The sequence below is a fragment of the Tamandua tetradactyla genome, chromosome 9, assembly GCF_023851605.1.
Source record: "Tamandua tetradactyla isolate mTamTet1 chromosome 9, mTamTet1.pri, whole genome shotgun sequence".
Taxonomy (NCBI): domain Eukaryota; kingdom Metazoa; phylum Chordata; class Mammalia; order Pilosa; family Myrmecophagidae; genus Tamandua; species Tamandua tetradactyla.
The window spans coordinates 93,619,881-93,646,467 of record NC_135335.1 but is presented as its reverse complement, the minus strand read 5'-3'; the positions used below and the strand labels follow the sequence as shown (position 1 = coordinate 93,646,467).

Below are 26,587 nucleotides of genomic sequence, written 5' to 3'. Positions count from 1 at the left end.
TGTCCTGTCCACCAGTTCACTAATCCTATCTTCTGCCTCTTGAAATCTGACATTGTAGGTTTCTTTCTCTTCTACTGTGCCTTTCATTCCCATAAGTTTTGTGATTTGTTTTTTCAGACTTTCGATTTGTTCTTTTTGGTCATTTCTTGCCTTTTTTCTGCCCTCCTTCAGTTGACTGATTTGATTTTTGATGAGGTTTTCCATGTCTGTTTGAACATTCTGAATTAATTGTTTTAACTCCTATATCTCATTTGAACTGTTTGTTTGTTCCTTTGACTGGGCAAAATCTTCAGTTTTCCTAGTATGAGCCGTTATTTTTTGCTGGCATCTAAGCATTTAATTACCTTAATTAGTTTATTCTGGAGATTGTTTTCACTTCTTTTACCTAGGATTTTCTTGCTGTCTGACCCTATCTGTTCTTTGACATTCAGTTCAACTTATTCTGGACCTCTAGCTTAGATTTTGTTTAACAGATCAGAATTTTTCAGTTCTTCTTTTCTTGTTTCTTGCTGTGCCTGTATTGTGCCTTTCCCCCCCACCCCCCACCCCCCACCCCTTAGGAGGGTCTACTTAGGTATTACAGACCCCAACCAGATTTTCCCAGACCAAACTGGCCTCCTGTCAGGAGGAAAGAGTCATTTTTCCTGAGGATGATACCTAGCAGATTGAAAGACTTTCCTATGAAGCCTCTGGGCTCTCCGATTTTCCTTTCCTGCCCAGTATGTTGTACTTGTCTGCCTGCAGGTCGCACCAACCTAAGGTGATGTGGTACCTTTAACTTCAGTAAACTGTCCCTGCTGGGGGCATGGTTTAGACATAGGAGAGGTTGTTGTCTAGTTTTAATTGCTTCCCTTTTACAGACCCTGGGGGCTAAACTCCTTGAGGGAGGGATTCCACCTGAGCTGGGCCACATCCCTCTCCTGGGGAAGGCACAGGCTCCAAACAAACACTCAAACAAGCTTAATTCTGTCTGTGCCTGGGGCATTGTAGCCTGTGGAGCTTTGCAACTGTATCCAAAGAGCAGTCAAGCTGTAGAAACACAGCCACCAAAATGAAAGAAAAAAGTCCTTTTCAGAGCAGGACCCCCATTCCTTAGGTTTGCCAATCAGGAGCTTATGTTGGTACATTGCTCTCTGTATCTCCAGATTCTATTTGCCGTCTCCTTTCCTTCAGGGTCCAGACCTTTTCAAATCCAAAAAAACCCTGTGTTTTCTTTTTTTTCTTTTTCCGTCAGCCCTGCCCCCTCTGTGCCAGGGCAAAAACCAGTGACCTCTGCTTTTACTCAAGGTTCAGCTGAACTGGGGATCTATTTTTAGTAGTTAATTAATTTGTTAATTAATTCCACAATTGGAGTTTTTTTGTCCTCAGCCCCTGCTGCTGGTAAACTCTCTTTTCTTTCCCTTTTGGGAAGCAGTCTGTTGGGCTTGGGGAACCCAGGATTCTGGGTGGGCTCGCAGCTGGTCCAGACTTTAGTATGCTGTGTGTCTGGTCACTGACATGGCCCCAGCAGTTCTTCTGTACTGTTCTTGGCTATTTATTAGCTGCTCTGGAGGACGAACTAAATCCCATACCTTGCTAAGCCATCATCTTGGCCCCTCTTTTTTATTTTTATTTTTATTTTTTTGCATGGGCAATCAACGGGAATTGAACCCAAGTCTCCAGCATAGCAGGCGAGAAATCTGCCTGCTAAGCCACCGTGACCCACCCCAGATTTTATTTTAACTATGGGAAATTTCAAATAAATTTCAAAACAAAACGTAGAGCCTAGTATAATGGACTGCTATGTTCTTATCACCCACCTTATTCCATTTATACTTCCCACTATCCCCTCTACCCTCAATTTATTGTTACATAAATCTCAAATATCATACCACATATACCATGACACAATCAAGTAAAACAGTCAAATAGAATAGGTATGCATATTCACATTGCTGTATGTCAGAGGTTTGACAAAACTACAAGATACGTGTAACACGTCTTCCTGTTACGTAAGTTTTACGCACGTCTTCCTGTTACATAAGTTTTACTCAAAAGGTGTCGGGCACTAGTGCTAATTATTATTCTGACCCAACTTTGAAGGTTCCAGAAAAGCCTTCTGGAGATGACTAGGCTAGGATGTATAATGCAAGAGGAGTACTTAAGTAAAAGAAGGATGGACGTAGGAAGAACAAATGGCAAATGATACAACATACTTGCTCAACTCTGTTTGGCTGGCTTCTTGTCATTCAGATTTCTATTTAAATGTTGCTTCCTCAGGGAGACTCCCTGACTATCCAAATAAAAGAAGCTAACCAGGACACTCCCTATCATGATACCTACCCTCTTCCTTTTTCTTCAAAGCACTTTGTATTGGTCAGGGTTCTCTAGAGAAGCAGAATCATTCATTGCAGAAGACACTCACCTTTGGCTTAATTACAAATGGAATCAGGTGTGGATGCAGCTGACATGATCATGATTTAATTCTATGAAATGTCTTCATAGCAAACCAGACAGGCCAGCACTTGCCCAACCAGACAAACAGGTATCACCTCCTGGCCAAGTTGACACATGAACCTAACCATGGCACACTTAATACTACATGACAGTTTCTTATTGATCTGTTTGTTTACTAATTGTCATCCCTCCTAGAGGTAAGCTCTGTTTTTGTTCAACACACTGTTATTGCTAGTGCTAAGAAAAGTGAATGAATGGCACCTAATGACTCTGGAGTCACAAGCCTTATGTAAGTGTGGAGTGTTGAAAGAACTGAAAATGCTGAAGTTCAGTAAGCTAGTGCATAGATAGAATGTTGGTGGAGAGAATGTCCAGAGATGAGACTAGATCACTAAGTTGGGTCAGTTCATAAATGGGACATGAGAAACTTTTATTTGGAGAGTCATTGAAGAATTTTAAGTAGGAAAGTGACATAATCAGAATTTTCTTAGATCATTTCATAGGAAGATGCGCTGGATGAGGATAAAAATTCAAACTGTAGAACCAGCTAGAAGACCTTTATGTAGTTTAGGGGAAAGTTCTTGAGGCCAGGTAGTGGTAATGAGAATGGAAAGATGGGAATGGATGCAAGAAATAAAAAGGAGGCAGCATGGATGACTGTTTGGATATTGGGGATGAGGAAGAAAGTGTTGAAGATAATGCCAAATTGTTGAATAAACTAATGAATGATGGTGCAAGGCACTGTATCACACCAAAATTTTACTGAATTTAATAAGGCTGCTTTTTGCTCTCATTAGGAGGTGTCATCAGAAGATTTAAATTCAGCTGTGTCTCAATTCCACCTACCCGAGTATTTGTAAGACACTCTTAATTGTAAGATTCAATCAGATTCCAGAGAGGTTAAATTGTGAAACAGTCATTTTAGAATTGATGAAACAGAGCAGTGAAGAAGACAAGAATCTTCAGGGAACTCAATATTTACTAGAGAAAGACACTAAATAAGTAAAATGCATTATTTAGTAAATCCTTCGAGTGCCTACTGTGTGCTTAAGCACTGTGCTAATGAATATTGGGGACACAAAGTAAGCAAAACAGAAAGTAGACCCCCTACTTTCATGAAGCTGTATTCCAGCAGGGAAGAAACACATTCAGTAGAACAGTATTTGAAATTGTGATGAAAACCACAAGGCCGTAGCAGAGGGTAGTGTGCTTGTGGATATAACTAGGAGACTTCACCTAGTCTATGGGACTCAGTGGCGGCTTTCCTGAGAGTAAAGGAAGAATAGGAATTGGCCAGGAAAAGGGAGGTGTTGGAGGGGGTCCTAAGTGGCTGATAGTGAGAAGAGATTGGTGACCAATGTCATACAAGAGGTGGGGAAATAGGAAAGGGAAAAGTACGGATTCTGAAGTGAAAATGGTTCCATTTTTGATATGTTAAAGTTGAAATCTCTTTGGAATATCCAGGGGAGAAGTCCAATTAGGGATTTAAATATTGATGTCTACAGCCCAAGGTAGAAAAGGAGAGACCATTTATTGAACACCTATTATATACTAATTTTTGTTCCAAGTGTTTTATATATAAATTATATCATTTAGTCCTCAGACTTACAAAAGGTTATATAAGATGGCCAGCATTATAATTAGTAAGGGCAAACTTGTGATTTGAATCCATATTTGTCCGATTTTGAAATCCATCTTCTTTCACTGATGGTAAAGTGTATAGGCTGGGGTATCACTCTTGCGATGCAAATCAGATCTTTGCTATTTAGCACTCAGCCTCAGTTTCCTCATCTAAAAAATAAATGTTAATAGCTCTTATTTCTCAGAATTATTTGAGGAGATAACCCATGTAAAGTGCATAGCAGAATGCCTAACACATAGTATCCATTCAATAAATGTTAGCTGTTGCTATTATGGTATTTATTATAAACATAGCTTGCTGCACCCCGTTGGAACTCCCTCTGAAGGAATTAGGAAGTCAGAAAAGAAGAAGGCCATAGTCAGAGCCCTGGGAAACACAAGCATTAAAGAGTGAGAAAGAGGAAAGTCAGAAGGAATAACCAAATAATGACAATTAAGAAAAAAAACTCAAGAATATGAGCCTGTAAATAATAGTCTTCCACAAACTGTAGCAATAGTTCTTCCATTAATAAAAAGTAACAAAAGGATGTATTCATTCCAATAAAATAGCTTTAAAAAAATTTTTATAGCCAGTTCTTTTGTCTGAACAGAAAAGGGGACTTATGTGATTAAGATACTTGCTAATATGCAGGAAAATTAGTTTGGTTATTATGTTAATTTAAGTATTTCCAAGATTCAAATTGAGCAGTAAGTTATGGGCTATTACAATGTAACATTGAATGAATAAGAGGACTCCTACACTTGAAAAAAATTGGAAAATGGAAAAACATCATAAAATACCTTTAAACATATACACAGGTTTTATGGGCTTTAGATTAAGTTAAATTAACAGCTTGCCTTGTCACTATACAAATGTATATTTCAGGAAAAAAATAGCTAAGTAGTAATGGCCAAAATTAATTACTAATGAGATTTTTTCATTTTAAACTAATTTTCAGAGAGAAGAGAAAACTTACTCAGTAAATAACCTTCCTCCAGATAGACCAGGAAGTCCATTCTCTGTATGTTCTCTAATTAAACAGGCAACCAGGTAAATTCTTTGCATTCAACTGAGTCAAGCATTAACATGTCTGAAAACCTTGATACATATTCTCATGATTAGGAATAAGATTAAGAATTGGTTAGTATAAATGGAAATATTACCAGATAATGTTTGGTAAAATCAGTCAACAATTTTGGGTCTCAATTTCCATTATTTATGAAATGAGAATCTCTGTATCAGCTATAGGAGTATTTCTGGCTTTGAAATTTAAAGATAAATATGAAGAAACACTTATAAATGGAGAGCAAATGCTGATAGTAAATAAGTGCCTTTTCTCTGCATTAGTGTGGCATTGTTACTGGTCTTTGGAATCAAGTTGGAGCTTTAATGATACATTTGAAATTTTCATACTACTATCCTCAGAGTAATGTAGATTTCTGAAAGTATACAGAAATGTAGTTTTGTACTTTGGTTCATATGTTTTTATTCCTCTTAATTATTCTGTGACACCCAAAGGAATGAAAATGGATTGCAGAACTAAATTATTCGTTTTAATAATTTATTTACAAGTAACTTGCAGCATAGATTTGAAGGAGCAGAATTATAACTTAATTTCCTAGGGAGAGTTCATTCCTATCCCTACCACTTTCAGGCCATGATAAACTTTTCAGGCTCTGAATTTATCACTTCTTGAAAGGAAACACCAGAAAATTCTCTCCATTTGAAGTCATTTCTTTGCTAAAATTTAGGAGAATAATCTTAACTAGATAAGATTAACACAAAGGTAAGCAACAATAGTTCCCTTAGGGGTTTAGGAATTTTTGAGAGAAAAGAGGTCAGGATACATTCCAGTAGAAATGTGTTACTTTCCATCTAAAATGTTGTATGGTATTGAGAATGGGTTTCTAGAACTGGAAAATATCATTATTTGCAAATGTTTAAGTAGTATTTTTCATGTTCACAGAATTCTTCAACATTGTGCCAAGATAAAGCTTTCATTAAGCCATAACTATCATATATGCTGCTGGAAAATGGTATGTTAAAATTATTTCAAAAACAAGATAATTTTTAAAATTGTATACATATTTCTAAGTTCAATCTGTCTTTATCTAGATTATGTAGGAAACTCTTTGTGACACTAATATTTTATTATTCAGAAAAATGCTCACCTAGTAGATGAACACTAAAAAATCAGACTTCAATTATCTTTTTTTTTTTTCAGGAAATGTTCTTTATACAAAAAATTCAAAAATAAACTTCATTATTCTTTATAGACTTTTCTTAAAAATATGTTATTATGGCAAAGTTTCAAAGAAAATTATGGGAATAATGAAAAGCATAGTAGGCATAGTGAGGTAATGTTTAATTCATCTCAAGGTAAATTAGACCATTCTGAGATATAATCATCATTTGTAATTGCTAAAAGCAAAGAGAAAACAGTAGTCATTATATTATTCAATAAGAAGAGTTTTTATTTCCTAAAATTCTAAATATTTTTCCTAAAGGGTTTTTCTTCTTATCTCCTGAATATTTGAGTTGAGGAGAGCCATGCTTTGTGAACAACAAACTGTTTTTGTTTCATGTTTTTTAATGGGAAGGAAAGGGCAGGGGAGTTGACTGGGTTTGTAGCATATAAAATATATAGTCATTATAAATCATTACAGTATTCTACAATTTTATAATTGTAAAAGTAAATTCTTTAATTAATGTTGCTCTTGAGGAAGTGATTCTCTGACTTTGATATTTTTACATCTATACTAATTACAAACCTATATGTAGTTATAATTACTAATTTTTATCATGTTATATATAAAGTTCAAAGCAAGAATAGTGATTTTGCAAACATGAGAAGTTACTCTGCTTCTAAATAAACAGTTTTGGGTATCTACTTATGGAAAAGTTAAAACATAGCTAAGGATTCTACAGTATTAAACTTCAGAATAAGAATCTAATCAGCGCTCACTAATATTCATTTAAATCTTGTTAGTGGATAACTGTATTTCCTGCTATTTTTATTTACTTGGATTTAGGTACCTGGGATAAATAACCATATATTGCCTTTGCTTTTGAGAGAATCTTTCATTCCCAGTGTGGGAAGATTTCTTGCATACTCTGATGATAAAGTTCATGCTATCTTTTTAGATGGCATTACTCTAACTCTAAATTGGAATTTCAGTTCTTTCACTGAAAAGAGACAGGTGAGTATACTTCACACTGAAATCTATTTTTTATTGTTTATCTGTAGAAAGCAGAACAGAGAAAATAAAGTACCACACTATTTCAATTTATTTTTTGAAGTGTAAAGTCTGTCAAGAGGCTTTACTAGTCTCATTACATTTCCTTAGCAAAAATCAGTATTGTGTGACAATAGTCATTCTTATAAATATATCTCATTATAAAGAAGTCTAATATTTTTTCCTAGTCATTCTTTTTTAAATATTTTTTATTGTGAAATATAACATTTATGCAGAAAAGTAATAAATTTCAAAGTACAGTTTAATAAGTAGTTATAGTATGGGTTACAGTTCTACTACAGTTTCAGGTATTTCCTTCTAGCTGTTCTAATACACTAGAGACTAACAAGAAATTTCAATGTATTGATTCAGTAGCCACGATCATTTGTTAAATCCTATCTTCTCTGTTGCAACTCCTGCTCTCATTTGATCCCTCTCCCAGCCTTCCAGGATATTTGGACGATGACCATTCTAACTTCTTGATATTGAAAAAGGGTGTCAAACTTATAGGGTAGAGGGATGCAAATAATTGATATTCTTAGAGAAACTGGTGCCTCTGTGTTTCAGGGTTTATTTGGTATAGGAATAATCTGGATGTTTTAAGTTTCTGAAAAACAAACATTGGAAGTGAAACTTTTACAGAACCTCAGATAAAGCCCTGGTATTCTTTAAAGTTTCAGGAATACTGTTGGGGCTTGGCATACCATGGCGATTAGCTATATCTAGCTGAAGCTTGTATAAGAGTAACCCCCAGAATAGCTTCGGAACTTGGCATCATGGGATTGAGAAAGCCTTATTAACCAAAAGGGGGAAGAAAGAAATGAGACAAAGATTCAGTGGCTGAGAGATTTCAAACAGAGTCAAGAGGTTATCCTAGAGGTTATTCTTATGCATTATATATATCCTTTTTTAGTTTACTGTGTATTGGAATGGTTGGAGGGAGATACGTTAAACTGTTGAATTGTGTTCCAGTAACCTTGATTCTTGAAGACGATTGTATAAAGATACATAACTTTTCAAAGTGACTGTGTGATTTTGAAAACCTTGTGTCTGATGCTCCTTTTATCCAGGATATATATGGACAGATGAATTAAAAAATATGCACAAAAAATAAATAAGAGTGATAAGGGGTCAGATAAATTGGGTAGATGGAAATAGTAGTGGTGAATGAGAGGGAGGGGGTATAGAATGTCTGAGTTTTTTCTTTTTTATTTCTTTTTCTGGAATGCTACAAATGTTCTAAAAAATGATCATGGTGATGAATACACAATTCTGAAATGATATTGTGAGCCATGATATACAGACTGTATGTGTGAAGATTTGTCAATAAAAATATTTTTTAAAAAATCAAGGGCTTGGCCTATTAACTTGGGAGTCCCTAATGTTAGAGAAAGCATCAGGGATTTCCCAGGTGGGGTTTAGTTTAATAGTTCCATATTTTTCTTCCTGTCCCTCAAGGGACTTTGCTAATACATTTTAATTATCTGGAGGACTACTAATTTTATCCTCTTTTATAATTATATGAGTGGTGGTTATAAATATAATTCTATATCCTGTGTAAAATATAACTTTTAAATTAACAAGCAGTAGTGTGCATTTCTTTAATTTTTTATTAGAGCAGTTGTAGATTTATAGAAAAATTATGCTAAAAGTACAATTGCCATATATTCACCCTCATAGTTTTCCTTAATATTTTGCATTAGTATGGTTACCTTTGTTACGACTGATGAAACAGTATTATTATAATTATACATTAATTATAGTCCATAGTTTACATTAGGGTTCACTCTTGGTGTTGTACAGTTCTATGGTTTTTAAAAAACATTTATTCTGCTAACACAGATATAACCTAAAATTTCCCATTTTAACCACTTTCAAACATACAGTTCAGTGGTGTTAATTATATTCACAGTTTTGTACTACCATCACCACCATGCATTATCAAAACTTTTCCATCACCCAAAATAAATTTTTAATGAATCATTTACATCTTATCTTTTAAAATTGATAATTAAGTTAGAAGATTTTCTTTCACTTGTAGAATATAACTTACCTTTCCTCCTTGCTCCTTAAGGTAAATCAAGGTCTCAACTTAGGTTGGTGTAAAGTAACTTTTCCTGATGGACAAGATAAATTAATTCTAATTGAACACCCTGAACCATATAAAAGGTACTGAAAAGATATTTTATTTTATTTATTTATTTATTTTATTATTATTATTTTTTTACATGGGCAGGCACCGGGAATCGAACCCAGGTCCTTGGGCATGGCAGGCAAGCACTCTTACCTGCTGAGCCACTGTGGCCCGCCCTGAAAAGATATTTTTAAAATTATTTTCATGTTAGTAAATAACTTTTACTTTTAATAGAGAGGAAGCATATTATCCGTACTGTTTAAATGCTATATACTTTTTTTGTTTGTTTGTTTGTTTGTTTGTTTGTTTGTTTGTTTGTTTGATATGGAAATGGTATATATGAGATAGGGCCAGGCTATATACTTTTAGTTTTTCCATGTGGATAATGTGAATGAAATCATTTCAGCAGATTTCAGAGTTTACAGCTGTATAGGCATCTTACATAACCAAATAGATCACGTCTGCTTTAATCATTTCATTTGTATTCAAGTGATTTTTCAAAATGAAATGAGTTATAAACATAACTGGCTTGCCATGGAGGTTGAATTGTGGTCCACCGTGTTAACAAATTAACTAATCCCCTAACGCATTTGAAGTAAGATTTGCTACCACAAATAACTAAATTTGTATATTTCTATCAAATGGGAAAAGAAAAGTAGCTGATGATTATTTTTTAGATGGAGATTATTAACATGCTTTTTCTGTTTTGGCCTGTGTAATTTGTTATTAATTATAGTAATTCTACTTGTGATATTCTAGAAATTTTAGCAATTTTACTTGAGAGTATTCACATGAGAATTGTTTTACCTCTGAATTGTTTTGATGGATTTTATCACTTTATCTTCATGCTTCAACATTTGTTGCTATTTTGAATAATTTGTCTCAGAAATACTGTCTTTAGTAAAAATTACTATTTGTTTCAGCCAGTCACTTCAGATCATTCATTTTATTGAACTTGATATTTGTTTGGTATATTCACACACACCTAATTATGCAATAATGAGTTCTGGTTTAAATTTTCATAAATAAATGCTTACTTAGTCTGACCTTTGTTTTGATTCTTAAATGTCATATTTATTAATCATGTATATGGGTAAATCATTTTAATTTTGATAAGTAATGGGGAAAAACATGTCTTTTCTATGTTAAGTGAAAAAGATTTGGAAGATTCCCTATCAAATGCATCATGTTAAAAATTTTTCCTTTATCTTTTTTCCCAAAATTGTCTTATGTTTCCATTTTTGAATATTTTTATAAATGACCTCACTTTTCAAATATTTATTTGAATGTATTCAATCTAGATATGTGACAACATTAATATCATGGTGCAGAACACTGACCCAGACTATTCTGAGAGAGATGCCCACACTTCCTTCATCTTCTATTATTGAAGAAAACTGGTATTTATATTTCTTTTAACCTTAATCTTGGTAGCAGAGACAATGATTGCTTAAAAATTAAAGTGTCAATTGGTCAACCCTGGGATTCTTTTCCCAAGAAAACTTTCTTTTCATTTTAATTAAATATATGTAACTCTTTGTTCTAGTTTGCTAGCTGCTGGAATGTAATATACCAGAAACAGAATGGCTTTTAAAAAGGGGAATTTAATAAGTTGCTAGTTTACAGTTCTAAGACTGAGATAATGTCCCAGTTAAAGTAAGTCTATAGAAATGTCCAATCAGAGGCATCCATGGAAAGATACCTTGGTTCAAGAAGGTTGATGAAGTTCAGGGTTTCTCTCTCAAGTGAGAAGGCACATGGCAAACATAGTTGGGGCTTCTCTCTCTCTCAGGTGGAAAAGCACATGCTGAACACAGCATCATCTGCTAGCTTTCTCTCCTGGCTTCCTGTTTCGTGAAGCTCCCCAGGAGGCATTTTCCTTCTTCATCTCCAAAGGTCGCTGTTTAATGGACTCTCTGCTTCTCGTGGCTATGTCATTCTTCTCTGCTCTCTCTGAATCTCTTGCATTCTCCAAAATGTTTCTTCTTTTATAGGATTCCATTAACTAATCAAGCCCTACCCGAATGAGTGGAGACATGTCGTCACCTAATCCAGCTTAACAACCACTCTTGATTAAATCACATCTCCGGGGAGATGATCTAATTACAGTTTCAAGCATAAGTATTGAATAGGGATTAGAAGAAATGGCTGCCTTTACAAAATGGGATTAGGGTTAAAACACGGCTTTTCTAGGGTACATACATCATTTCAAACCAGCACACTCCTATAATGTTTTTGATAGCTTAAGCTTGAAAATAATTTATTTTTAATCAGACATTTAATTATTATGTATTCCTCTTGAAAGTCAGAAAACTTTACTTGAAAACGTCACATCAAAATGGTTGTGACTTTTTAGTGATGAATTCAAATGAAAATTTTATGGAAAAATATAAAGGAATTTTTTAATTTTTAGTAATACTGCAAGAATAAATGATTACTAACATTATGTTGTCTTATGTTTTCATAAAAAGTCAGTTTTTAAAAATTTCCATCATTCTACATCCTCCCAAATTACTTTCTGTAGTGGTTTGCTAAAGCTTCCAGAATGCAATATACTAGACATGGGATGGCTCTTATAAAGGGAATTTATTTAGCTACAAGTCTGAAGTTCCAAGACCATAAAAATGTCCAAACTAAGGCATCCAGGGAAAGATACCTTGACTCAACAAAGGCCAATGGGTCCAGAACACCTCTGTCAGCTGGGAAGGCACATGGCTGACATCTACTAGTCCTCTGGCTTTTGGTTTCAGATAGCTTGGGGCAGGGGGGCATTTCCTTTCTGAATCTCCAACATCTGGGTTTCGTGTTGACTCTGAACTGTCTCCAAAATGTTTCCCCTAAAAGTTTTTTTAGTCCCTCCTATGTGCCTTTCTGTGTGCAAAGGACTAGTTCTGGGCTTTAAAGGAATATTTAGCGCAAATAAATTTTAGGCAGGAAGCAATGGCAGAAGTAAAAAGTATATTTTGGCCCATGAAGATAATGAGGAGATAGGCCTTATGGAGCAAACACTGTCTGTTAGGGTGTAGTGTGTCTTGATGGACAGAAATGGGTATTGTAATCATTTATTAGAATTAATGGAATTAAAAGTTCCTAAGTGAAAAAAAGGAATGGGAACAAAGGTCATTAGGAAGGTTAGTATCATTGACGTTATAATCTGAATATATTGGAAAAGAATATCAGGAACAATTTAGGCTTTAATTAAGTTGTGAGGTGACCTAGCATAGCATGGTGCAAAAAATTATAAACATTAAGGTGATTCTTACCCTTTTCCTTAGCTACTAAGAGAAAGACATGCAAATCAAATTAGTAGGTGTTCATTGATTATCTCAGGTATCTAAAGATCCCATTTTCCAGATTCCTTATTCTTCAGCTACAGCTTGTTTGGGAGCACAAAAGTTGCCCGAGCACCTAGCAACATAGTTGTGAAGAAAGGGCAGTTGTACATGGCTATAAAATTGGTTATTTCACCATTACTTAGCAATGTTTGTAAAATGCCTTTTCATCAGAAAGCTAAGCAGAGGATAACTGTTTAGACATACTAAAAATGTGTGAGTGCAGATTGTTGATAGCAGCTATGGGTTGCAGCAGAGAGATAAGCTAAAGGAACTGAAAATGGAAACAGAGGAGATTTGGCACTTGTAATAGCTCCAAAAGTATAATATCTCCAACATGACTTTTTTTTTTTTGTCAAAGAAGGAAAGATTATACAATAACAGCTACTTAAACCATACTTCAGTATTTTTTTCCACCTCATCCTCCATTATTATCTTACTGATTCAACTTTTTAATAGGGGTATTAGTTTTAAAAAATAATAATATAGAATAAATTTCATGATAAGTTGATCCATCATGTAAGCAATAGCATCAAAGTTACTACCATGTGTAACAATAGAAAAAATGTGTCTTGAGTAAAAAAAGGTGTTTTGCAGTAATGAAGAATCAGCAGCCTTTGGATAAATCATATCCAGGTTCTTTACCACCGATGCTTAAAATGGTAAAATATCTCTTTCCTTCTCCATCCGTAAGTACAATACAAGAAAGAAGAGTGCAAGCTGAGGTGCATATCATCCCTTATAGTAAAGCAGACAAGTCCACATACCTTTCATGAACAGTCACAAGTTTTCTTGTGTCTTAAATAGAGATTTTGCAGAGAGCTAGTCAAGCTACACTATTTGTACTTGTATGCCACTACTCATATTTCATTCTAGCTCAATGAAGAAAAGGATAAAACACACAGTAAAGGTTCTACTGTCATTTTATACATTGTACCCTGTATTTAATAGCAGTTACCCCAATATCTGTTTCTGTGGGACATAAGAGCTTAATGTTCATAATGTTAAACCTGAGTCAAGGTGAGAATGTTTCTGATCCTGTGCTTAAGAAAACAGTGAAATGAGTAGATTATTCCAGAAGGAATTTAATAAAAAATAGTTGTTCTGACACCTAACTCAACTATGTAAAAACTTGGCTTTCCAAAATCATTCACTCCCTAAGAGTTCCATATAAATGAGGTCTTATTCCATGTGTAGAGTGCAGACTAAGAAAAGATCCTTTCTTCTGAGAAAGACAATCTAGATAGAAATATCAGAAAGTTAAATCATTGTTCAAGAGAAAACATTTCTGGTGGTAGCACAACATTGTGAATGTAATTAGCACCACTGAATTATGTACTTGCACTGGTTAAAATGGGAAATGTTATGTTTCTAGATGTTACCATAATACATTTTTTAAAAGCAACAGAGAAAAAATTTCAAGTAAGTGTATGACTAATTAATATATGAATCATGCCATAGGAATTTAAGGAAGGAGAGATTCCTTTCATAAAAGTGAGGGGATTTTTTTCTCACCAAAGTTTGTAAACTTTGGGGAGGAACCTAGAGGCTATGCCAGGTTAGTACTAAGAAGTTGTAGCGGGACCGGGCCCACTTTGAAACATCAGTACTTGATTACAAAGTCCTTGAGGATGGGGACTTTTATAAACCTGCTTTACTCATTAAAAGAACTTAATAATTAACAACTGCAGCAAACTGATTTGCTGCTAAATAAAGCTAATACAAAGAGAGCTCTTAACATTTAAGCTTTTGTTTAAAATTCTGTCTTTTATGAAAAAGAATCAAATATGCTTACTTGAAATTTTATGGATACCAAAGAATCAAACAACTTGCAGGAACTTAAATTTATCTTATTTTTTTCTTGCACAGGTTTGTTGCTTCGGAGCTTGAAAAGATACAGAAGTTTAACTGTATCCTTTAAACAGAATTTATTGTCCTGTATAACAATTCCCTTTTCATTCTAGGCTAATTCATGATACTGTACCTTATGAACATGAACCCATACTTATATCTTGCTGAGCATTACTGAATAAGCACAGATATTTTAAAATGTACTTTGTCTACAGAAGGTACATCATGTTAACACATCTTCCTTTGGGTTTAAATTGGACAAAGAACAGTAAACTAGGGTTAAGGTCTTTGGAAACTTTCTTACTTATATAAAAATTACAGTTTGAATTAGAACTATTTAGACCTACCTCTGACTTCTTTTTCTTATGAAAACACTTTGTTCCATAGGTTCCCATTCCCTTCATCTGAATTTATTTTATCCTCTGATTTTTCTATAATCTTAATCCAATGACAAAAATGCTTTCCCATAGAGAACAGGTTTTTTTTTTTTTGCATTAAAAAATAATATACAAGTTGTTTACAATGTCATCATCCCTACTTTTTTCCCCTTTTATTCCCATATCACATATTCACTTAAAGAAATGTTACTGAGATTTTAATTCTTCTATTTCCTCCCCACAAGCAAGCCTTCATCCCAACAAACACATACCCCATACACACTCGTCCTTCTTCTACTCTTATATTCTAACCAGTTTCCTCTTCTATAAGGGATGAACTTGAGCTCTTAAGTTCCAACTCTAAAATATTATGACTCCAAGAGGATTCCTCTCCCAGTTGAGAAATGTTTTAATAAAAGAACAGACTTTCTGAAAATAAAAATACTTGCATAGCACAAAATGTGAGTTAAAGCTCCTTAACCAAGTAATTTAGCGTTATTGGAGAATAGTGGTATCCTGCCCCAGATTTCTAAAAAGAAAAATGAACAGTCTTCTGATCATTGCAAACCAAGATTTTCAGAAATCTGGGCAGAAATTGATAAAAAGACAGTATCAGTAGCATTGGAAAAAACCTCGGAAATCCTTCAGGATATTGACAGTCTTCTTTCAAACTCGAAAAAGTAAAACATGGAATTATATTATTAAGGCTTAAGGATTCTGCTTCAAGTAGCTGGTATTAAAAGAACTACTGGTAAGCTAAGACTTGTATATTTTGCTTCTATATAATTGTATGAAAACTGACATTTAACTTTGGAAGTATTTTACCCAATTTGTAAACTTTAAAATATATATTTCTAATGCATTTTATTAATAAATAACTATTTTGAAAGTATGGAATGATTTCATTTAATTCTTTCAGATTTAGAACAAAATTAGAATTATATTTTTGTTTTCATCATGTGAACATTCATCAGTATCATTCATGTTTTCATCTTGTGGAACATTGGCTATTAATCTGCAAGTTTTTGTTTTTATCTTAAAAAATATGAATAATTGTGCATATGATTATTTGCTATTTAGACTTGAAGCATTGTTTGATATTTTTTAAAAGGAGAAAAAACCTCATCTAGGCAATATTGCCTCAAACTTAGAATTGAGCACTCAGCAAAGACTTAATTTTGTCTGAACTGACTCAAGGATCAGGTATTTTCATTTCACTTGAATATAAGAAAACATTTTTGCTTCAAAGTATGTGAAACTAAAAGACAAATGGACTTGCCAAAGCATTATATATTACAGTCTTGTCTATTAGAGAACAGCAGAGCCACACAGCTATAAGGACTTAAAATTATACTATATACAATTAATGTTCAAATTAATTTCTGATTTCTATAAAAGACCAGCCTCTTCAAATACAAGGGGAAAAGCAACAAGGGAAATAGGAGAAAAGTAGAAAAGCAAGTGGAATATAGGTTTGGAGTAATGGTGGCAGCACTTTAAAGGGGCACAATGTTCCCCCTTCAGGTTTCAGCATAAATACCAACTCAGAGGGGCCTCCCTGACTGCCTTACCTAAAGTTGACCTTTCCCAGTTATTCTCTATCAGGTCACCCTATTTATTTCTTTTATAGCACTTAAAACATAGCTTGTTTGCTTCTTTATGGCCACATCCCCCACTATAACTTGAGTGCCATAAAGTCACTTTGTACCAAAGCCTCTTTACCAAGTTACATAATGCCCGATATACTGAGAGCACTCTGTATATGTTGTATAAACGAAATAAGCGCCTTTAGGCAGCAGACCAGCTCAACAGAAGTGCAGAGGAAAGAATTCATAACAATTTTGTTCTTCTGTTTTAGTTGCACACTAAACAACAATCTTTTTTTGTTCCTCAGTAGCTCTAGAAGACTTAGGCTAAAAGACATACCACACTGCCATAAAGGCAATACCAAATTGTTACTGCATTCACAAAATTTGTTCTCTTCCTATATATCCCCAAGACTAAAAGCACTTCATACTGGTTAATACATTTGGTGAAATCCCAGGATATTTTAAATTATTTTTTAAGTTGTTTGGTTTTAAAGGTGAATAACCCTACCCTGGCCCCCAGTAGACTCCTGTCCATTGGCTAAATATCAGAAATGGACAGATCATGAAAATGTCGATGACTAAGAAACTGAGCCACATTTTGAGATCCTGCGAGTGGCTTTGAAGTTGGCTTGGTACTGAAGATTGCAATTTTCTGTGGTCTCTGTCAATTATAAAATTAATATAATCCGCTTCTGCCCATGCTTTCCGTCTAACTTATTCTGAGATAACGGTAGGTAGGAAGGAGAAGGAATGTCCCTTCTTTAGGCCTCTTCTCGTGGGTCAGTATTTTACAGCCAAATGTCAAGTTACATGTCTGCACCCACCACTCCAAGGCAGAGAGAATGGGAAAGGGCCCTGGCCTGAATCCCAATTAATTGGTGCATGTGGACCAGTATTTTACAACCAAATGTCAAGTTACATGTCTGCACCCACCACTCCAAGGCAGAGAGAATGGGAAAGGGCCCTGGCCTGAATCCCAATTGGTGCATCTTGTTAATCAGGATCAAACTACTCTATGCAGCGACTCCTGAGCAATTAGCAGTCATTGTTAAACGTTCTAGCCTTATCGCTGCTGTACACAAAGAATAGCCCTCAACATCCGCCGCATGGTGGCAAAAAACAATTGTCAAGAAATCCCCAAGACGCTGGAGCCCTACAGAAGTGCGTCAGGCTCGCACAGTCGCGTGGGCCAAAGTCGGGTGTAAACTCCCTCTGACGCCCACTCTGAAGAGCTATTGAAGGAAGTCGGAAATATCTTCAAATCTTCGATCTCCTAGCTTAAGCATCTGGGAATAAGGGCTGTGCGTCCCAACTTCCCAGCCGCCACTTGGGAGTTTCGTGGGGATGGCGGCGGCTACGTCTATGGCATCACGCCAATTAAGCCGAGAAAAGAATCCTCAGGTTTGACAGAAAGAAGCCAAGATACTTTTCACTTTCCACCCGTCGTTCCAAAGTCTCCTTTTGGTGGAGGAGGGCAAGGGAAAAACTCAAAGTATCCACTCACTCCACCAGAGTGTTCAAGTATCGGCACCTCAGGGCTCGGAGTAAAGCTAGTATCCCGGCGTCCTCCAGCGGACGTAGCGGGCTGGAGCCGTTCTGGCCGGTGGCCGGTGTCTCTATGGTGCCGGCCGTAGTAGAGTGGGAGAGGGGCGGGGCTGCGGTCCGAACAGTTGGTTTCGGTTTAGCGAACAGTAGATGGGAGACGCTGAGCTGCTGCCGGGGTCCTGCACGGGAAGGGGCCGGAACGGACGCCGCGAAGCTGCGTCATGAGGTAGAAGGCCGGAGGCGGGGATACCGGAGTCTGAAGGCTGAATGGTCCGAGTTCGTGTGGGGAGGGCGTGCAGGGATGGCAGGCGCGCGAGATACCAGCAGAGCTAGCGAAGTGTGCATGACCCGCGGGGCGTCACTGTCCGGTGGCCCCGGGATCTGAAGAGAACCAGGCGCTCCCCCGGCTTGGCCTCACCTTCTAGATCCCATAGGTATCCGGCCCTTGCCTAGGCTCCGCGCCTGTTGCTTTAACCTGGCCCAGGATGGGGGAGGCGGGGTTGGGGCCGGGGTGAGGGGTTTGTGCCTGTGCGCTTGCTGGTAGAGAGCCTGGTGCCATCCTTAACAGGCATACGCGACTTTCTCCGCACCGTTTGCCCGCAGGTTTGAGTATTATAAGTTTAAATGTGACATGGTCTCGTCTCTGCAGACGCCGGGGTTTCTTGTCCCATTTTTCCTAAATATAAAAAATCGTTGTATCTCACTATTTTAACCAAAAATGATTGGGAATTTGCTGCTACTTAAAGCATGCTGAAATTCAGATTATATGTCATGCATATTGGTCATAGAAACTAAGCATTTTGTGTGCAGGGATCAGGTAGCTATAAAGTTTCAGTTTAAGTGAGCAAGATTTGTATTTCCTTTCTTTGCAAGTTAGTTGCATCAGATTTGGCATCTGCTTTTGGTATTTATAGCCTTAAGGACATTGTATATGTTAAGTTCACACAGGTTTACTGCTTGATGAAGAGCACTATTTATAAAGCATAAGAGCAGTTTTCGGATTTCAGAGGTGCTTTCACCTTGGGTTTTCATTGATCACTAGCATTTCAATATAAATTTATTTTAACATTTGTTCCCCCTATTATTTATTTTTATTCCATATGTTTTACTTGTCTGTGGATAAGGTAGATAATGGAAGCATCAGACACAAGGTTTTCACAATCACACAGTCACATTGTGAAAACTATATCATTATGCAATCATCCTCAAGAAACATGGCCACTGGAACACAGCTCTACATTTTCAGTCACTTCCCTCTAGCCTCTCTAATACAACTTCCATGAAAAAGAGTTATCTATATAATGTGTAAGAATAACCTCCAGGATAACCTCTCGACTCTGTAATCTCTCAGCCAGTGACACTTTACTTTGTCTCATTTCACCCTTCCCCCTTTTGATCGAGAAGGCTTTCTCAATCCCTTGATGCTGAGTCTCAGCTCATTCTAGGATTTCTGTCCCATGTTGCCAGGAAGGTCCATACCCCTGGGAGTCATGTCCCACGTAGACAAGGGGAGGGTGGTGAGTTTGCTTATTGTATTGGCTGAGAGAGAGAGAGAGGCCACATCTGAGCAACAAAAGAGGTTCTCTTGGGGGTGACTCTTAGGCCTAATTTTAAGTAGGCTTGACCTATCCTTTGTAGGGTTAAGTTTCATATGAACAAACCCCAAGATTGGAAACTCAGCCTATTGCTTTGGTTGTCCCCACTGCTTGTGAGAATATCAAGAATTCTCCACTTGGAGAAGTTGAATTTTCCCCCTTTCTCACCATCTCCCAAGGGGACTTCGCAAATACTTTTTTACTCACTGTTCAAATCACTCTGGGATTTATTGGGGGCATCACTCTGGACAAACCTACAAAATCTTATGCCCTAGGTCCATGTACTTATGGTGTTCAATTAAGCTGTCCACATAAGTTATATTAGGAACTGCACTAGTCAAATCTATATAGTATATATATTATATTTTGCATGTTTGTTTTTTTTTTATTAAACCTTTAAAAGTCTGCCTATAATATCATGGTCCGGTTATTTAACTGTGCTTTTATATCGCCACTTTTTAATATTATTGACAACCAAGCTCTTTTTGCCCCTTAATGAGAAATTGCTGGCTTTAACTTTTCAAAATAGCCTTACTGATTTTATAGATATAATAGTAAGACACTGAAATTTTTTTTAAATCAAAGGAAAAAAAAATAAAGATCACATGTAAGCTCATTAATGACAGACAAACCAAGTGAATAGCCTTCCAGACTTTAAAGAATATGTACAAATTTTGACAAAAATGTAAAATTTCAGGCTGCTTTTTAAAGTTTAATATCTATTGAACATCTTCCCCTGTCACTAAATATGGGAATAAGTATTTTTAATAACTGCATAATATTTTGTGAACTTTTATTTCACTAGTCCTATACTTTGGACATATATATTTTTTCTGTTTTTTCCTTAGTGTAAACAAGGCTGTGCTGAACATCAATTTAAGCTTCTTAAGCTTTTCTCAGCTATTTAATTGAGATAAATTCCTCCAACTGGAAGTTCTGAGTCAATAATGTTTGTGCATTTTTATGGGTTTTGTTTGTATAATTATGGGTTATTTCCATATTGTCCCCTAGAAAGGTCATAACAATTTATATTCCTGCTAACAGTGTACTGGAATGATCATTTCTCCACTGCTACTAAGAGAGAGAATTAGTAATCTTTTGTCAATCTTATGTTGAAATCTCTTGTTTGAGATTGGTTACTAATTTAGCTGAATATTTTCATAAATTTTTTGACCCGTTTGTATTTTTTTCCTTATCCAAATTGCCTTTTTGTATCCATTATCCACTTAATTATTGAGATATTGATTTTTTTCTTCTCATTAATTTTAACAGCCCTTAATAAAGTAGGGCTACTAACCTTTCTTTGTCAGAGTGTTCCAAATTTCCTTCCTGTGCCAGTTTGAAACTATTATGTAGCCCAGAAAAACCGTGTTTTAATCCTGATCCAATCTTGTGGGACCAGACCTATTGTTTAGGGTGGGAAACTTGCACTGGATTGTTTCCATGTTTCCCAGTTACGGGTGTGGTCTTTTGATTAAACGGAGTTGTGACACCACCCTATTCAAGGTAGGTCTTGGTTAGTTTACTGGAATCCTTTAAAAGGGGAAACACTTTGGAGAAACTTCAGATGTGGATGCTTGGAAATCAGAGGTGACAGAGCCAACACAAAGACCCAGATGTTTGGAGATTGCAGGGCCCAGCAGAAGTCATCTAGTGCTTCTCGTGTGAGATGTTAAGCAAGCCACACCTGAAAAAAGCCAAGGGAGGCCAACAGATGAAACCCAGTCCTGGAGAAGGCAAATGAGGAACCCCCACAGGAAACAGTCTGAAAGCAGCAGCCCCCAAGAACAAGGAATCAGCAGATGCCACCATGTGCATTCCCAGCTGATAGAGGTGTTCCAGACTGCATCAACCTTTCTTGAGTGAAGGTGCCTTAATTTGGACATTTTCACAGCCTTAGAACTATAAACTTGTAACTTAATAAATTCCCTTTTTAAAAGCCATTCCATTTCTGGTATATTGCATTCTGGTAGCTTTAGCAAACTAAAACACTTCCATTTATTTATCTTTAACTTTCGCATGCAAAATTTTTATATTTTTATAAAGTCCTGTGTATCAGTTTTTTAAAAAAATAGAGTCCCTTCTCTTAAAGTGTATCTAGCTTGATTGTATAGAAGTATGTTTACAAATTCATTTAAATATCCCAAGCTTGTTAGCCAAGTTGATTACATATGGTATCTAACTATGGAAATTTCCTAAGTAGCTAGTCAGCCAAATTAATTCTCCTTTCTTAATTTAACCAGTGAAATGGCCTATATTGCAAATCTCTAATCCATGTGAATATAATATTTTAAAATTTTAAGTTGTTTATATAAAACTATTGCACAGGCTGAAAGCAGATGCTCTGACTCTGGTTTCATCTGATTATTGACTCTTTCCAGTACTACTTTAGCAACAGAGACTTTTCTAACAGGCTGATTACCAGTGTGGACTGGTCTTTTCCTGTTCAGTATACTATATTGGGGGAATTCCTGTTCTAATGAGTCTTGAGGGAAGATAGAACCCACTTTTTAATATATATACTGAAAAAGCCAAATGCTGTCATTTCCAACCTCCCTTGCAGATAGGTTATGGGCATGTGACATAGACTTAGCCAATCAGACACTATCCTCCTCCAGTATGAATTTTGTGTTTAGAACTAGTCTTATAAACAAGCAGACAGTGCCAGAATATTTTTATGGTGCCAGAAGACAAGGCAGCAATGCCAGTGGTAATCTCTTGGTTGAAGGCGTTTGGGCAGTACAGACCGGGGCTCAGTGTCTGCTTTGGGCTGATATTCTTGATACATATCTTGGACGCCCAATATCTTTTCAATAAGTTTGGGATTTTTTTTGCATATATTTGCTGGAGTATTTTCCATTCCACGCAGTTAAGAACCTGAACTGATAGCAGGATCTAGGTTCAATAATATATCATTCTTCTACCAATTTGGAATTATTAACACATTATTCCACCTCTAACCCCTATATACATACTTGATCTATTTCTGGACTTTATAGTCATCTTTCAATATTCATATTACTCTGCTTTTTCAAAGGTTTATCAGCATTTACTCTTGCAAATGAAATTTAGAATTATTTTCCCTAAAAGATAATCCCTTTATGATTCTGATTAGGATTGCATTAAAATTTATGCATTGATTTGAGGAAATAGCACCATCAGTATTGTTTTCTTATGTGATAGAACAGTCTGGCATAGTTCAATTCAATCAATGAAAGCAGAATACTTTGTGTGATAAAGAATAAGGAATTTATTTTAGGGGTTAGACCTTATAAAACAGTAGGAATTATATAAGAGCTGGAAGAACCATATGTTCAGGCTGTTGCCTCTGAATCTGTCATTGGCCCATAGTTGCTACAGATTGGCTAGAATGGCGGTTAGAAGGGAAACTGGATGTGGAAGAGGGCAAGGACAAATGGAAGCCCTTGAGGATAAGATAGAATCTGTGTCGGCCTCATTGTCTTCAATTCTGATGCTGTGAGTCACCTGCAGGGGAGGCTGGCTCTCAACCATGGAGCTGCACGCGTGCACCCAAGATTCAGAGAAACTGTAGGAAGATCTGATGATTGCTGAATGAGCTGTAGGTCCAGCCATGGTCCTATGCCAACAAGGTGAATTAGCAGATCAGCAGCACGTGCAAGCCACCAAAGTGGCTGGTACTTTACACTGCCCTTTAGAGTGTAAAAAATATGGCTGCTGCCTCACTTCTGCCTTCCAGATCTCTTGCAAAATGTCTGCTGTAGCCAACACTACTCAGAACTACACAGGAATGGAAGGCTTGGAAAGGTAGTTCCAATTTAGCCAAATGGCATAGTATACAGTCACCAGAGGTCTAATTCATTTAACAAATTTTTGTGTATTCATATCCTGTTTAGTTTATCCCTTGGTATTTTGAGTTTTTGTTACTGTTATGAATGCTTATTTTCCCATCTTTTTTCTTATGATCATTGCTTGTATGCTGGAAAGATTATTGTAGTATTTGTCTTGAATTAGCCACCTTTTAGAACCTAAATTTTAATAATTTTAATTTAATTGTCTTGCATAGGCAGTCATTTCACCTGCAAAAAAATGTAATTATCTTTTTCTTCCTGATAAGGTAATTATATACTTGATTTCTAAAATTTTTGGCCTTATTACTTTGATTAGAACTACCAGAACAATGTTATAAATGTTTAAGATTGTCTTTGTGTTTTCATCCTGTTGGTGTGTGGTAAACTATTACTCTAAATGTTTGCGCTCATTCTCTACTAAGAATTACCTAGGTACAGACTTGCTTAAAATGCAGATTCCCAGGAATGATGTTACATCCTATTAAATTCTTTATTAAATTCCTTCTTCACATTTAGTGTACAATATCTTATAATAACGAAGTAACAAATGATAATTTTTCATTTGTTCATTCAACAAATATTTATTGAGCACCTACTATGTGCTGAAGAAATAATAGTGAAAAGACAGAGTCCCTGTTCTGAGTTTTTGTTTTTGTTCCTGAAAGGTTTACAGAATAGACCACTTGAAAAAAGGCAAGTGTTTAGACTCTTTTTAAAAATATTTTTATTGAAAAATCTTCACACACATACAGTCTATACATGGTGTACAATCATTGGCTCACAATATCATCACATAGTTGTGTATCATCAGCACCATGATCGTTGTTTAGAACATTTGCATCACTCCAGGAAAAAAAAAAGAAAAAATGAAAAAACTCATATATCCATATCCCTTACCCCTCCCTCTTATTGACCACTAGTATTTCCATCTCCCCAATTTATTTTATCCCTTATCCCCCCAATATTTATTTTTTATCCATATATTTTTACTCATCTGTCCATACCCTGTATAAAAGGGGCATCAGACACAGGGTTTTCACCATCACACATGGTCACATTATAGAAGTTTTATCTTTATACAGTCGTCTTCAAGAAATTAGACTCTTTAAAAAGTATTACATACCCCACCATAAATCATGTTTAGCATCCTGGAGCTAAATATACAGTTGTGAACTTTTTTTTCACTTGTTAGATTGTGAGGAATTATATTACATTGTGGTCAGAGAATTTGTTCCAAAAATTTTCATTTTTAAGATTTTATCGAAGTTTTTCTCAGCTAAGTAAATATGTGGTTAATTTTTATAAAAGACCCATGGACATTAGAAAAAACATGCATTTTTTTGAAGTGTACAAAGTTCTAGGCCTGTGTATAAAATCAAATTTATAATTATTCTACTCAAATTATCTGTACCTTTTTTTTACTACTTAATTTAAATTATATATTTTACTTCTATGTTGTTTGGCATTTGAGGATCTCATACCTTTTATAACTTTACTATTGAGTATTTTATTCCTTTAGTCCCATTTAATCTTTTTTGCTTTGAATTCTATTGCACTTGACATTAATATTGCACTGCTGCTTTGTTTCATTGGTATTTTCAGATGGATATTTTCCCATCTTTTAATTTTCTATCATACTGAGACTTTTTGTTTTAGGTGTTTTCTTATAAATGGTAACTTGGTGGTGTTCCTTATGTATCAATCTGATTGTGTTTGCCTCTATTTTATAGAAATATTTAACACGTTCACATTTGTTGTAGCATTTAATGTGCTTTGTCCCTATTGCTTTTTTTATTTAAGTTTTCTTCTTTTTTTCCTTTCCTCCCTTGCTTTATTAATCAAATTTTCTTTATTCTTTCCTCCCCTCCCCCCAGAGATTTAGAAGTTCTGCTTCTTGATTTTTTCCCCCTAGGAATTGTAAATTTTGCTATAATCTCTAAAGCAAGACTCTTTAAAATTCAGTCTTCATGTATGTGCCATAGTTTAGTTGTGTTTAGAATACTACAGTCATAATCCTTTTTCTCTCAGAGCTCTGTAAATGTGGCCCCACAGTAATCTGACATTTAGGATTAATTTCAATTGCGTTCTCTTAAAATATATAACCTTTTTTTGTGTGTGGTGGTGGTAGTGGGGTGGGTCTGGAAACTCTAAAGATATTTCCTTTGTGTTTTTTTTTTTTTCACATGGCCAGGTATCAGGAGTCGACCCGGGTCTCTGGCATGGCAGGCAAGAATTCTACCACTGAGCCACCAACACACTGACCTTTTCTCTGTTTTTGTAAAGTATTTTTTCTTTCAATGCCCAATTTTGTCCTTTCTCTTACCCCCTAAGCTTTGGGAAAATTCTTTGAAAGTGTTCTTATTTACCAGTTTTATTTTATAAAGCATTCATTCTACTATACATTGCTTTTATTGACTTTTTAATTGGACAGTCAGGTTTTTCTCCATAATCTCCTTCTTGTTTTCAGATTGCTCCTTTTTCATGAAAGCCTGCTATATAGAGAATATTTTCTTAACTTTTTTGCATCTTTTTTGAGGTATAATTAGCATGTAATAAGCTGTTCATGTTTAAAATATACAATTTGATGAATTTTGACCTATATATACACATGAAACACTCCCTACAACCCAGATAATTAACATATATGTCCTCAAAAGTTCCCTTATGCTCTGCTATAGTTCTTTCTGCCCCCCCCACCCCATCCCTAGGCAAACCTGATCTTCTTCCTATCATTATAGATTAGTTTGCATTTTCTATAAATTTTTATCAATGGAATCATACACTATGTACTCTTTTTTGTCATCTTTCCTTTAGTATAATTATTTTGAGATTTATCCTTGTATGTATCGCTTATTTATTTTTATTTACTTTATCCTACCTTTTACTAACTTGCTAATGAACATCTGGGCTGTTTTCATTTTGGAGCTAATGCAAATAAAGATGCTGTGAAATTCATGTACAAGTCTTTATGTAGATATATGCTTTCATTTCTCTTAAATAAAGCCAGGGTGGGATGACTAGGTTATATGTAGCACTATGTT

At 35.6% G+C, this 26,587-nt stretch overlaps 1 protein-coding gene across 1 annotated transcript in view; it reads left to right on the top strand.

The window, feature by feature from the left end:
* C9H5orf34 (chromosome 9 C5orf34 homolog) overlaps positions 1-15,671 on the top strand; it is a 36,547-nt gene extending 20,876 nt beyond the window's left edge. Inside the window, exons 8-14 of the mRNA XM_077117101.1 lie at positions 5,016-5,107; positions 6,024-6,093; positions 7,090-7,257; positions 9,368-9,462; positions 10,729-10,827; positions 14,629-14,669; positions 15,481-15,671. Coding sequence (XP_076973216.1) covers positions 5,016-5,107; positions 6,024-6,093; positions 7,090-7,257; positions 9,368-9,462; positions 10,729-10,827; positions 14,629-14,669; positions 15,481-15,671 — 756 coding nt within the window. The remainder of the gene's footprint in view (positions 1-5,015; positions 5,108-6,023; positions 6,094-7,089; positions 7,258-9,367; positions 9,463-10,728; positions 10,828-14,628; positions 14,670-15,480) is intronic.
* Positions 15,672-26,587: the final 10,916 nt, after the last annotated feature.